This window comes from Lathyrus oleraceus, chromosome 5, assembly GCF_024323335.1.
Source record: "Lathyrus oleraceus cultivar Zhongwan6 chromosome 5, CAAS_Psat_ZW6_1.0, whole genome shotgun sequence".
Taxonomy (NCBI): domain Eukaryota; kingdom Viridiplantae; phylum Streptophyta; class Magnoliopsida; order Fabales; family Fabaceae; genus Lathyrus; species Lathyrus oleraceus.
The window spans coordinates 142,369,652-142,384,163 of NC_066583.1; the positions used below are offsets into that span (position 1 = coordinate 142,369,652).

The 14,512-nt window shown below is 38.3% G+C and overlaps 2 protein-coding genes across 2 annotated transcripts; both read right to left on the minus strand.

The window, feature by feature from the left end:
- Positions 1-4,373: 4,373 nt before the first annotated feature.
- Positions 4,374-10,584, minus strand: LOC127078758 (ribonuclease TUDOR 1). The gene is made up of 15 exons (XM_051019190.1): positions 10,439-10,584; positions 10,211-10,324; positions 10,006-10,110; positions 9,440-9,646; positions 9,151-9,363; positions 8,967-9,074; positions 8,023-8,193; positions 7,673-7,870; positions 7,240-7,596; positions 6,911-7,141; positions 6,641-6,829; positions 6,483-6,560; positions 6,188-6,382; positions 5,046-5,423; positions 4,374-4,832 (listed from the first exon to the last, which is right to left on the minus strand). Exons 2-15 carry the CDS (start codon positions 10,238-10,240, stop codon positions 4,644-4,646), a joined length of 2,649 nt encoding a protein of 882 aa, XP_050875147.1. The 5' UTR covers positions 10,241-10,324; positions 10,439-10,584; the 3' UTR covers positions 4,374-4,643.
- On the minus strand, positions 10,470-11,123 carry LOC127078759 (protein MAINTENANCE OF MERISTEMS-like). Its single transcript, XM_051019192.1, has 2 exons — positions 11,008-11,123; positions 10,470-10,913 (listed from the first exon to the last, which is right to left on the minus strand). The coding sequence occupies exons 1-2, from the start codon at positions 11,065-11,067 to the stop codon at positions 10,470-10,472; spliced, it is 504 nt and encodes a 167-aa protein (XP_050875149.1). The 5' UTR covers positions 11,068-11,123.
- Between the last annotated feature and the right edge of the window lie 3,389 nt (positions 11,124-14,512).

Genomic DNA, 14,512 nt, shown 5'->3' on the forward strand with positions numbered 1-14,512 from the left:
AGAAAAATCATATCTTGAACTAGGAGTATCGGATTGAGACGTGCTACCAGTCGATGGAAAGCTAAGAAAAAGATCTACAACTTTTGTTCAAAAGTCGAGAGCTGAATCAGACTGTAGTAGGTCCAGAAATTTCGTTGAAGCTGCTGCATTATTTTTATATTTTGTTTGGGTTAGTTGTATTGGGTCCGAATCGTACATTTGACCCGGTTGAGTTGTGAAACGGGTTTGGGTGTTTTTACCTAGGTTAGGCAGCCAAAAAGAAGGGACGTTTTTCTGTTCATGTACGATTTTTTGAGAGCTAGCAAGATGACTATGGAGAACTAATCCCTTTTGAATTAACCTGTTGTAACTCAGAATCCGCTTTGAGGTTTTTATTAATTCCAATTTGTTTCCTTTGAATTCTTCTTATAATTCCAATTATTTGCTTAATCTAATTGTTGCTATAGGATAGAATCCTTAAATTCGATTGATGAATGATGATCCCGAATCAATTTCGTGTTAACATAGCTTTTATTTTATCACGAACGATCAAGTTGCGTCTGCTTAATTCGCAATAGTTTTTAATCCGTTTGTTTAATTCGGAATTTGGGAATATTACTCGCATAATTTCCTTTACGCTTGTTAATGGTAATTGTAATCGAATAGGAGCAGACCCGTTAGGGATTTGGAATTTTATAAGAATCAATGATAAGTCGGAAGATGATGCAGTAGGTTGGTTTGTGTCAGCTTATTTTATAATCACTTTTTTTTAATCACTTTTCATAGTCACTTATTCTAAATCGAATTGAAACCCCCATATTTTGTTTTCATACTTGGTTAATTTGTCAAGAGTCCTTGCGATACGATACTCGAGGTGTCGCTTTCCGTTTACTATATTATATTACTCGTTTTGATCCGCGTGCGACAGCGCATCAATCCCCCCAAAAAATGTGATCTTTAGTGGAGTTTATAAAAAATTCCATCTTTGCCTTTTTTTTATTAAGGAATTGCCTCTATTCATTTTTAATAATAATATATTTAAAAAGATGACTTTAAATTCAAAAGGACGGTAAATTGTGATTTCAAAAAAAAAAGTTGAGAATGTTAACGCACCTCCTCACGTCTAAGACTAAACATTTGAAACATGAAAATAAATGGTGGGTGGTTCGATAATAAAAACATGATAAAAGGTGGTCCATTGAATCTTAAACGAGACTCTTTATACCATACCATGTTAAGAAATATGGTTAGGATAACTCATCCCTACAAAACCGGCTTATAGAGTGAGAATTGCCCCTACTTGTAAGGACATGTTCAGACCATATATTATTCGATGTGAGACTCTTAATAGAGAAATAATAGACTTTTAAAACAAGTTTTATGCAGAAGATAGAAGAAGAAGATTAGAGATAATGAACAAAAATAAATAAAGAGATTAGGGATAAGTGAAAGCACTACACACTATAGTTTATATTGGTTTAGGCTAAAACTATAAGGCTACGTCCAATTCTCAAGAATAGCATCTTGAGATTTTCCACTATCAACTAAACTTTTAACATAAATTCAATTCACAACCTTTACACAAAGCTTTTAATACTAGTTCAATTTGCAACCTTTACACCAAACTTTTAATCATATTTATATTGCAAACTTATATCTTACAAGTTTAATAGAAGAAGTTTCTCTAAGTTTTACAATGATATCAAAATTACAATTACACAAGATTCTATATAGTGGTTTATCTCTAAGTATTAAAATATATTTGAAATGTATGAAAATTATGAAACAAAGTGAAAGAAGAAGATAAGGCTTTTTAAAAGCTTTTCAGATTGCTGGCAGATTTTCAAATGATCACCAATGCCCTTTGTATATATGAGTTGTCATAAAGTTTCATAGAAAATAAAACAATGGAAAATACTCAAAATCGGACCATAATCAATTATGGCATGACTATAATCAATTATGCTAAGATTTGAGGAAAGTTTAGCTCATATGTGCACCATAATCTATTATGCGCAACCCATAATTGATTACACAATAAATTTTTTATCTTTAGAGAATTCAAACACAAACAACAGATATCTTGTATAACCAGGCACATAGAGAATCTGATTAAATGTCAGGGACATGCCATAACTAGACTTGAAAGCCACAATAGAGGACCTTAAATTTATAACGATTGACCATTAGCAACCCATACCCTACTATGACCATCATAAGATTTCTTGGCAGGTAAAAGGTGAGCATAAGGTGTAAGATGATGAGAGGCATCTGAATCAACAAACCAAACTTAAGATTCAAGCTATAAAATAGTCTTGTGTTGTAGTCGTCATAGATATGAACTCATAGTCAGACGTGGATGTTTCATGTTGGTCCCTTGTTGAATTCTTATTTTCGGATGAATTTGACTGAACACGCCGGAGAGAAAAAAGGATTCGTCAAATTTATGTCAATAATCACTAACTGAGTAACCATACTTCCCTCATAGTTAGGCATGGCAACGGGGCGGGTCGGGGACGGTTTTTATCTCCCCAAACCCAAACCCGAATCCCCAAACAATTCTCGTTCCCCGCCCCAAATCCAAACGGGGATGGAGAATTAAAACCCAAACCCGTCCCAAACGGGTTTAGGGTTCAAGTTGGATTCGGGTATCCCCACCCCGCCACCATCCATTTAGTGAAAACAATTTTTTTAATAGAAATATTTAATTTTTAAAAATCAAATTACATTATAAATAATAAAATAAAAAAATAGCATACAGACATTTCGAATATTTTAAATAATTAATACAAATCAAAATATTAAAATATTGACCACTTATTTAATATTCTAAATCATCAAAAATAAATAATAATGTACATAATAAAATAAACGGGACGGGTTCGGGGTGGGTACTAGTGTCCCCATTACCCGACCCGTCCCCATATTTTATAATCGAAGAAAATCCAAATCCAAACCTAGTCAAAGCGGATTTTCCCCATCAACTTCAAGACGGGTTCGGATGGGTACCCGCGGATACGGATTATGTTGCCATGCCTACTCATAGTTGACACGTAGATTGATTACAAGTTGAAATGCTCCCTCTACCACGACTTCTGCCATGAGACACTCGACCTCTACCACGAGTACCGTAAAAGTTATCCTGTGCACCACCTGTTTGTTAATTTTTGTGAACGACATTTACAGTGAGATTCTAAACATCTAACTCTTGTCAAAACTTGTTCAATGAGCTTTGTGTACATATAAGAGTGCTTTAACATCAGAGTGTAGCATTTCTTTGGGAGGCCATCAAGAATGGAGTCAATTTGATCTTTCTTCAAGATAGTGTCACCAACCACAAGATTCATACTCCCTCAACATGTTGGTTCCATATTATCTTGTAACCTTATGGATAACTTTGAGCAAAGTTGTGATTCGAGTTCAGATCAGAGACACTATAGAAAGTTAATTATGAGGTTGGAACAACATTGGTGATTGTTACAGTGTAAGGCTCTTTCATGGCTGAGAGTTGGGCGAGGTTGCAAGGAAGAAAATGAAGAAGAGGTTCTTGAATTCCATAAAAAATGAGTAACTGAAAGTTAGTTACACGTAACAAAGTTTGTTAGAAGAGCAGAAGTGGATCTAACTATGTGAATAATACCATAATAGACTCGATGGAAACTCAACTTTGCATTTAGCATTCATCAAACTTTACAAAGGTGAAATACCATAATAGACTCCATGGAAACTCAACTTCTTTGCATTTAGCATTCATCAACCTTTACAATAGCTCTACTGTTATATTTATATTGGTGTACATCAGTTATTACTCTTACTACTATATCAGTTATGCTAAAGCTAAATTTCAATTTCTTATCAAAATTTTGATTGAAATGCCACAAATCCTCTACAATAGTTACTCTCCACTCCACTTGTTCTATTTCATTAATAGTTACTCTTTGAACCTCAACGGTCTTATTGATACGTTTCCTTAAGATCTTATAACGAAATATGTTTTTAGCAAACTCAATTTCTTGAAAATTTTCAATTTGGGAAATATAATCACTAGTTTTGGATATTCCGGAATGAGTGCATTCCTAGCTTTGAAATCAATTAGCAATTTGAAGTCTTCAATCAAAGCTTCATATTCCTAGCTTTGACCACAAATATTTGAAAAAAAATGCATGAAACAACTCACGGCAATTTCAACAGACCAGCACATATATATTAAGTTGTTTAAATAGAAAATAATCACTTTTAACTCAACTTTTTGGCCTAGTTTCTACCCTATGCCAAAAGAAATCATGCAAGTACTCCAAGGATACTGTTTAAGAAATTTATAATAAAAAATTTATCAAACTAATAAAAATAAAAAGCTAAATTCGTACTAAATCCGAAACCAAACAACACCACAGTAAAAAAGGAAAGACACAGTTTCTTAAATAATCAAAACATCTCTGCCGTCTTTTTAAAAAAGAACCCTGCCGCATGTACCTTATTATGACATCTATGGAAAAAATTGTTCAGCCAAATCTAACAATAAAAGTTAAAACAAAAACAAAACAAAACTTACAAAGGAAATACACGGCATTTTCTTCTTTTTCTCTCTAACTCATGTCTATAACTTGAATCATTTTCTCTCTCAAGATGTCTATATATTTTATAACTTATTCATCCCGTTACACTTATCTGCGGCCACCGGCAGGTTTTCGTGGAGGAGCAGTGTCCTCGTCATCAGACTGAATATCTCCATACTGCCATATTCCACGCCTGCTGGTTCTTGCCTCTCCTTGGAACATTTCCAAATTATCAAGGGCCTGCTTTCTTGCTGATCTATCCCACCTGTTCCTTTTTTCCATCCTAGCAAGTCCTTCCTGAGAATTCCAAGAAAACAAAAATGTTCAAAGGTATGTGTTTGTGATTGTTGTTTGTTCAAAGCAATAGTACAAGAAAACAAAAATGTTCAAAGCAATAGTACAAGAAAACAAAAATGTTCAAAGGTATGTGTTTTGTGATTGTGAGTATTCTTTGTTCTAGCAATAGTTTTGAAGCATTTCAAGCAAGAGTTGGTAGCAATAAATAAAAACCTGAAGCATGGCAGCATTGACACTGATCTCAGCATCGACAGCAACAAGAGTTACAGCAATAACTGGTCCAGTTCCCTGCCCTTTCACTTTTCCTCCGGTAGTGTCTCTCTCCTCAACCATGGCCCTAAATTCTTTTCCACTGCTTAAAGTGAGTTCACTCAAGTATTCAGCTGCTTCTTGACCAAAATCCTCTTCCAAGTTTGGTATCTTAATGTATGCAAGGCTACACAATTGAGCAAGGCCGGGTGCTAATGACACAGATGGATCAAGAGGCCTCAGTTGACTGTATGGTACTTCTTCTTGATTTCCATAATCAAGGTAGAATACTTCAAACACATCCTTCGAAGATTCAACTGGTCCTCGAGGCGTATTGACAACCTTAACAATTCAAACATGAATAATCAGTACAAAGGAATGTGGCACTACCATTTCACAAGGTGATATACAATTGATGCATGCATTGAGTACTTTGCATCACATTAACTGTGACATGCAGGAACTTGGAAAAAGTGGTCATAAGGAACTTGTGCATAAAGTATCAATCATGTAACGGGAATATCATGCTCAATAATCCCAGGTCAATCATATTTTTGTGCAAATATTTTTAAGCAGCTAGATTGTGCAAAATAATATGGTAACAAGATAAATCCGGTTAACATCATTTATCAAAAAAAATAAAAATGATAATAAACAAAATGTTTATAAAATATATGCCATATTTATGCAATATCAACCTAAATGCTTGTAAAGAGGTCAACATAGTAAAAATGGGAAGCAAGGGATTCAAAAATTAGAGAAACAATTGTGCAAGAAGACAACAACAATAAAAGGAAAAAGAGTAACCAACAAAAGTAGGGAAAAAAGAAACTTGTGATTAAATATAATTTAAAATATCCCCTACTAAAAATTGAACCAAACAAATTGATTTAAAATATCTCCTTCAAACTGACTATAAGGAATCCAGAAAAGAGAAAAATATGAAAGAAATAGGTTGCTGTGACTCAATCATCAAGTGATATATTTTTAATCTGCTTCGTACTTAATCTATAATGGCAACATGTTTTTGCCCACAGGATTGCAATGCCTACACTGGTAGGGGGAGAATGTAAAAAGCAAAACAAAAATTTCATATTGGAACTTACCATTGCCCGATACCAAGACGTATCAGCGCGGAAATAACAGAGGACTATGTCGCCCTTCTTAGGATTAAAAGCACCAATCACAGGAGCTTCCTTCAGGTTCAAAGAAGCTAGTTGGTTCTGAATGGATGCTATCTTTTGATCTCCAACAGTCTGGACATAAAATTTACCACCTCCCAAGACTTCTGTAACAGTTACCTATGAATGCATGACAGTAGATTAAGTCATTCCCCATTAACACAAAAAAGGAGTCACTAGTACTTTCAGTAGTAATATAGTAACCCACAATCCAACACACCTTAAGTACTTCTTGCTGTTTGGTTTCAACATTTGCACCACTGGGTACTACCTCCCCTTCAACAAAATTCTCCCAGATCTGCAGAACAAATTTTTTTAGAATAGTTAACACGGAAAGAAAGTGATAATCACAAACCACGTTTGGGACCCCATTCTTACTTTCAGCTTTTTACTCTTAGCAGATTGTTCGGCTTGCTCTAAGACACGAAGATCAGGAATCCTGTCACTGCCAAAGGAGGTTTGTAGTTTTGCAAGACCGGCTTCGAGTAGGGCAACCGCCCCGTTTGTTTTCGACTCCCATAAGGATCCCAAGAATGTTCCAGTTCTATCGACAGTTTCTACCTCAATCTGCAGAAGTTAAATGTTTAACGGTAAAATAAAACTACACTCGGACTCAGGAATCTTAAGCTCAGAAAGCAACTAAATTACCTCAACATCTCTTTGCATTATCCTCCGCCTCATCAGTGCAATTGCCTCATCAGAATATGGCTCTTCACGACCAGGACATCTGACACCAGAGAATGCAAAAGCAATACTGCAAGTTTCTTTAGGAATCAACAACTTGAAACGGTGACCACTGAGGACATATTCCACTACAGCAGGAACTCTTCTACTTCTATGCAGGAAAGGCATGAAATCTTTGGCTTTCTTGGCCGATGCCTAATAATATGAAACATAAGAAAACAGTTAGACTTGAGTTACACTTTCTAAGCTTCAAAGTAAGAAACAAAATCCAGTATAATTAAAATTTTGCAAACCGTGGTCAAGTCAGTTATATGCATCACTGGAGGATCCTTGGCAGAATGGATCCCTTTCCTTCCAGAAATGGCACGTGATTCAGCAGCAAGAAGAGCATCATAGAAGTTAGATCTCTCTTCGAAGTCACGATGTCTAATGACAGTTCCAAAGCCACGACCAATTACCAATTCGCCGACATTCAACCCAGTTTGCTGACTTGCAGGAGCAGCAGCTGAAGGGGCTTGGTCATTGTCAGCTTTCCCTGAGGACAATAGGAAGACTGATCCAAAATCCATTACTCTATCACCAGCTCCCAATGGAGCTCCAGCTGCATCAACTGGACCAACCTTCCTAGAATATTCCATTTGTACATTCACCTGAAAAATAGAGGCAATCAATTGTAGCTAAAATCATCAATGATATTAAAAGAAGGTCCACAAGATATCTTCGTACTTGATGACCGATGAGGCGTGTTCTCAAGAATTCCTTTGCTTCACGTGCATAGGGAGCTGGTTTTTCATCTCGACGAGGATTGCCCATTTTTGGACACCTAATACTTGAAAGGTTAACTCGCCTCTCAGCTTGTGGGCTGCCATATGGAATAGAATCATCAGCAACAATGACGCAATCTCCACTCACAACCTCAACCACCTGAAAATTTCAAGAAATAAATATACACTTAATTCCCTGGATAAATTACCATTGCCATAAAAATATGAGAGTATATTTTACCTTGCCAGTAAAATTCTGCTTAATTCACTGGATAAATTACCATTGCCATAAAAATATGAGGCATATTTTACCTTGCCAGTAAAATTCTGGTCATGAATTGCCTTGGAATTTGAAACCGGTGGCACATAGTTTGTCCAAATTCTTAACCTACTTTTCTTAGCCTCGAGCTCTGCAGACTTCAGCTTCCGCTTTGCATCTTCTTCCATCATGTTTGCACTCCATTCAACATATTTAGCAAAACCCTATTTGATGAAAAAATCAAATTGAGAAAGACTTACATTACAGCAAATATTAACAGACATTTCATCAGATAAAATACATGGAAAAACAGTTTGTCCGGGCTCCACCTAACACAAACTATCAAGCGACTTTAGGACATTCACATAATCTATTGACAAGGGAGAAATCTGGGATACCAAGGTCCACCTAGATGCCATGCAATAGATATTGCCTAAAGATATTGCATTAAAACTAAGGTAAATAATTATAAAATATAGAATGAATACAGTTGAGAAATGATAGAACATCTGTAATTCATTTTGTCTAATCTGTTCTCAGAAGAAAAGGAATCATGAAATATTTTCAGATTGTACTCCATTCAAGCAAATAAAGCCAGCATGATAACAAGTGTTTTCTTTTTCACACCCATTGAGTTGGTACTTGGTAGTAGAATACAGCCAGCATTATAACAAGTGTTTTCTTTTTCACACCCACTGAGTTGGTACTTGGTAGTAGGTAGGTAATCAAAGATTCCAATGGAACTTCAATACAAAATAGATCCTACTAGTTAAATATATATGATGAAATCCATGTGCCAACATGCACCCGCCCCATCTTGGACCCCTTCAAGTTAAGTACAACCACAAAAAGGATCCCAACTTGTTTTAGTCTCAAAAAATAATGAAGTGATGCTCCAGTATAAAAACCATGGCTGTAAACAAGTTAGGTCCAACAAGATTCGATTTTGACAAAATAAATCATGCTAATATTTCTCTATTCAAAACATATTACATACGTTTTCAACAAGCTCCAATGCCAGGTCCTTTGCTGATTCACCATCAGGATAATACACTGACCCAATCAAATTGCTGAACTTATCCACACCTTCCAGGACAATCCGAACCTGCATACCCATTTTGGAACTTAGAAAAACCCCAGAAATGCAAAAGCAATATAACTTGTAGAGGATTGTTGCTTACATCTCGATTCAATACACGCATCTCAGTGAAAAATTTAGCATCCGGTCCAAAAGGATCAGCTGAAGTTTCAGCAGCAGATGCTGAAACAGCAAGTCTTTGGGCAGATGTAAGTGGAGCTCGAGGTTCTGCAGGGACATCTCCATTAGTGCTATCAACTGTTACCTCAGGTTCAACAACAGTTTCAGGTGCAGCTCTCCTTCCCATTTGTGGCGACTGATGTAAAGAGAAAACAATAAGTGGCACACATAGAAAAAATGGTAGCAGCCAAAAGAGCAATTATGAAATGTACCTGGATTCCAGCAACGAAAACTTGGACAAACTGAAACTCCGGAAGCAAATAGATTCGGAGAGTACTTCCGTCACGAACCTGCTCAACAAGTGCCTCCATTGGTACTCCCTTACTTTTAGCTAACAAACCCATTGCATCAAAGTTGCTAGCATCACCAAGGGCAGATGGTGGTAGATTTCTGATGGATGCCTCGGCAGCACCTGGAACCTGCGATCATCATAACATCATATGATTCACTCGTGGAGGATTTCAATTATATAAACAGAAATGACAACTACACGTCTCTAGTTTCTATAGCATTCCAGAATCACGCTATCTTTTTAATTTAAATGGGAAGTAGAAGATGGCGTCTATAAATATTGGATGATAAAGTAAGCTCAAGAAAATTACAGTAGAAAATACTAGCTAATTATTGTCATCAACATGGATGCCAAAACATTGCACCTCAGTCTTTAGTAAAACTAAGTTGCAAGAACATCAAGGAACCAACATTTGATTTTCATTCACGGCAGCAAAAGCAGCAACTTGATTACAAAGTTTTTGAAAAAAGGAAAAGCCAGACAAACCTTGCTCCAACGACCAAGGCCTTCTTGTTTAGCTTGCTCTTCCAGCCGTAACAACTCTGCCAGGAATGGACTCACTTCTCCTTTCTGCTGTCCCTGCTCTCTAACCTGCAGGAACAATCCCACAACTCATCAATCCAATTCAGACAGAAAAAATAATCCAAAAGCAACACATGCACATCTAGACATTAATCACACAGTATTCAACCTTTGCCCATCCTTGAGAAACAACCAGCATTGCAACATTTTTGTCGCCAAGAAAAACCGTTCCAAACTCCCTGTTTATTGATGGCACGGTGTAATCAATTCTGAAAGTAATCTCCTGTTACACAAACATATCATATCAGAACCATTGCATGCTTCATCAATCATTAAAAAAGTACAATAACAAACCACTCAAATCAAATCATAGTAACAAACAACTCTCTTTTCGCACCTTTCCAATGCAAAGCTTCCTCAGAAACTCTCTACTTTCCCATGCAAATGACTTTTTCTTGTTCGGAGGATTCCTCAGTCAAAGTTATGGAGTCGTGGTACAATTGTAGGCTAGATAATTTAATACCCTGACCCCTTGCTTTGGCAGACCCCTCACCCTCGACCAGATCTACCCCCAACATTTGAACACATATTTGGTTAGGCTGTTGAACATTTCCGGTGACAGGCTTACCATCTATTCTAAGACCCAAAAGCATGTACACGTCCTCTAATGTGACGGTACATTCACCAGTTGGTAGGTGAAAAGTGTGTGTCTCAGGTCTCCAACGTTCACACAGAGCCAAAATGAATTTGACATCAATTGTGGCATTTACGACATGCATAACATGACCGAAACCCGCACGCTGTATGTAAGGTACGCACCATGGGTCTGGATAAGGCATTGGGTGTGAACGTTGACGAAATTTTTTGGGATCCTTTAAAAACAAACAATATAAACAATTATTAGATTGGACTTTTAAAAAACTAATTACAAACATACGAAAGAGGCAATGTTCAAGAAAAACTTACGAATGAGGCAATGTTTGCCCTAGTGCCTCTGTGTTCTTGGCCCATGGTAAGAAGAGACATGACTGCAATGTAGAACGAAGTGGGGTGGATGAGAAGTTTCGCCGGAGTTCTCTGAATAAAAGTGTTAGTGGGTGATGAAAACTTGCAAGAATGACCCTCTATTTATACTCGTTTTCAAGTGTAAGGCTTGGTGGAATCTGATGATGCAAAAATGTGACAAGTGTAAGGCATGCGTGGGAATCTTGCAGAATAGGTGCAGGCTAGGTGGTAGTGCTGGCATGCATTGGTGCATACTAGGTGGGAGTTGTCTTGTCTTGGGGAAGACTTGGTGGAATCTGATGATGCAAAAATGTGACAAGTGTAAGGCATGCGTGGGAATCTTGCAGAATAGGTGCAGGCTAGGTGGTAGTGTTGGCATGCATTGGTGTAGACTAGGTGGGAGTTGTCTTGTCTTGGGGAAGACTTGGTGGAATCTGATGATGCAAAGGTGTGACACGTGGAAGGCATGCGTGGGAATCTTGCAGAATAGGTGCAGGCTAGGTGGTAGTGTTGGCATGCATTGGTGCAGACTAGGTGGGAGTTGTCTTGTCTTGGGGAAGACTTGGTGGAATCTGATGATGCAAAGGTGTGACACGTGGAAGGCATGCGTGGGAATCTTGCAGAATAGGTGCAGGCTAGGTGGTAGTGTTGGCATGCATTGGTGCAGACTAGGTGGGAGTTGTCTTGTCTTGGGGAAGACTTGGTGGAATCTGATGATGCAAAGGTGTGACACGTGGAAGGCATGCGTGGGAATCTTGCAGAATAGGTGCAGGCTAGGTGGTAGTGTTGGCATGCATTGGTGCAGACTAGGTGGGAGTTGTCTTGTCTTGGGGAAGACTTGGTGGAATCTGATGATGCAAAGGTGTGACACGTGGAAGGCATGCGTGGGAATCTTGCAGAATAGGTGCAGGCTAGGTGGTAGTGTTGGCATGCATTGGTGCAGACTAGGTGGGAGTTGTCTTGTCTTGGGGAAGACTTGGTGGAATCTGATGATGCAAACACTACAACAAACAAGACCTTAGACAGCGCTTTTTTTAGCCTTAGACAGCGCTTTAAAGCGCTGTCTAAACCTCCGCTGCTAAAGGTTTAGACAGCGCTTTTTTAAATCTTAAAAGCGCTGTCTAAGCCCCCCCTTAGACAGCGCTTTGGCCAAAAGCGCTTTCTAAGACCCTCCTATTTTAATTTTTTTAGGTATACCTTAGACAGCGCTTTTCAAAAAGCGCTGTCTAAGCCCCCCCCTTAGACAGCGCTTTTTACAAAAGCGTTGTCTAAGGTATACGAAATTTTTTGAAGCTTTTGTTTTAAACCACATTTTTTCCAGGTTTATAAACCAGAATTTCTACCTGTTTTCAACCAGATTTTGACAGACAAGTTACACGTGTCCAAGTTTTGCATGCGTTGCTCTTGGGGAAGGCTTGGTTTCTTGCATGCTTTACACGTGTCCAAGTTTTGCATGCGTTGCTCTTGGGGAAGGCTTGGTTGAAGACATGCATGCAAAGATGTGTCGGAATCTTGCAGTATAAATATGCACACACATTTTCACAAAGACATTCACAATATCTTCACAGCAATCTTCACAAAACCTTCACAATATCATCACAAAACCTTCACAAAACCATCACAATATCATCACAAAACCCTCACAAAATCTTCACAAAACCTTCACAATATCTTCACAATATCTTCACAAAACCATCACAATATCTTCACAAAACCTTCACAAAACATGTCATCTTCATCACATTACAAAATCAAAGCTCACGTCAATGGTGAGACTTATGAATGTGATATGTCTGGCTTCCTATTTAGAAACACCGAATGCACTCGGTTTTGTCTAAATAGAGGAGCTGACTTCTCTTATCTGAAAAGGAAGATTGAGTCCAAACTAAGACAACCCGTGTCTCAAATTTTTTATCAACAACCTTTTTTTTCAGAAAACAACTCTGTCAAGTTTCGTAAGTCATTAATTCAAAATGACATGGAGACAAAATACATGTTTCGTAACCATGAGTACTCTGGTTACGAATACATAGTGTTGTACATTGTGTTGGAACAAACTCAACCAACTCAGAATATTCAATCACAGGTTATTGATCCTGTGATTGATGACGAACAAGATGTTGAGCACCACGTTGAAGACGATGTGGTTGATGATGCTGAAGACGTGGTTGATGACTTGGTGAACCGTCATTCTGAAGACGAAGACCAAGCTCAAATACCTATAGCGCAACGCTACTCACCGCCTGCGCACTTCACAACACTTAACTTGGGCGAGGATGAGCCCTCATCAGATATGTTCTACAACCCATATATGAGGTCTGATGAGGACTTAAAGAAGGGTGACCAATTTCGGACCAAGGAAGAGTGTCTGTTAGCAATTAAGAACTGGCACTTGAAAAATTGTGTTGACTACGATGTTATCAAATCAAATCCGGAAAGATACGTTATTGTATGCAAAAATCCGGAGTGTGGGTATAGGTTGATGGCATCGTACAAGAAGAAACATAATGCGTGGGTGATAGGGTCCATATCTCAAGCTCACATTTGCGTCAACACCAACATGGCACAGGATCATCGCAAACTTAGCCATGATATGATCTGCCATTCCATATTACCTCTAGTTGAGGCTGACCCGTCACTGAAGGTCAAAACAATTATCTCCCATTGCGTGGTTGTTTTCAAATATACACCGTCATACAGAAAGGCTTGGTTAGCGAAAACCAAGGCAATTGAACTTGTATACGGTAACTGGGAGGAATCATACAAACAACTACCACGCTACCTGGCTGCACTACGATTGTATTCACCTGGGACGGTTTCTATAATGGAGACCTTGCCGGCACAATCCCCTGACGGAACTCGTCTAGAAGGTAATGGAATTTTCCATAGACTTTTCTGGGCATTCCGTCCCTGCATCATCGGGTTCACATTCTGCAAACCACTTGTTCAAGTCGATGGAACTTGGCTGTATGGGAAATACAAAGGATCGTTACTGATGGCGGTCGCACAAGATGGCAATTCTAATATTTTCCCAATAGCCTTTGCATTGGTAGAAGGAGAAACGGCTGCTGCTTGGAGTTTCTTCCTTAAGAATCTCCGAATGCACGTGACTCCACAAGCTGGCATCTGTGTGATTTCTGACAGGCACGCTTCAATAGACAGTGCATACAATAATCCAGCAAATGGTTGGCATGACCCCCCGTCTACCCATGTTTACTGCATCAGGCATATTGCTCAAAATTTTATGCGGGAGTTCAAGGATAACTTCTTGAAGCAACATTTGATAAACGCGGGGTATGCATTAAACCAACCTGGATTCCAATACTACCGCCGGGAAATAGTATTGGCAAATTTTGATGCAGGGAGGTGGATCGATAATATCGACAGAGCGAGGTGGACTAGATCATACGACGATGGGGTGAGGTGGGGCCACATGACAACAAATCTTGTGGAATCAATGAACGGC

Excerpts from the sequence above, each read along its gene's own strand:
- LOC127078759 (XM_051019192.1), bottom strand. The coding sequence starts at position 11,067 with ATGTCTCTTCTTACCATGGGCCAAGAACACAGAGGCACTAGGGCAAAC. Across the intron at positions 10,914-11,007 it reads GGGCAAACATTGCCTCATTC|GATCCCAAAAAATTTCGTCA; the intron begins GTAAGTTTTTCT and ends TTGTTTTTAAAG.
- LOC127078758 (XM_051019190.1), bottom strand. The coding sequence starts at position 10,240 with ATGCTGGTTGTTTCTCAAGGATGGGCAAAG. Across the intron at positions 8,194-8,966 it reads CATTGGAGCTTGTTGAAAAC|GGTTTTGCTAAATATGTTGA; the intron begins GTATGTAATATG and ends TTCATCAAATAG. Across the intron at positions 7,142-7,239 it reads ATATAACTGACTTGACCACG|GCATCGGCCAAGAAAGCCAA; the intron begins GTTTGCAAAATT and ends TCATATTATTAG.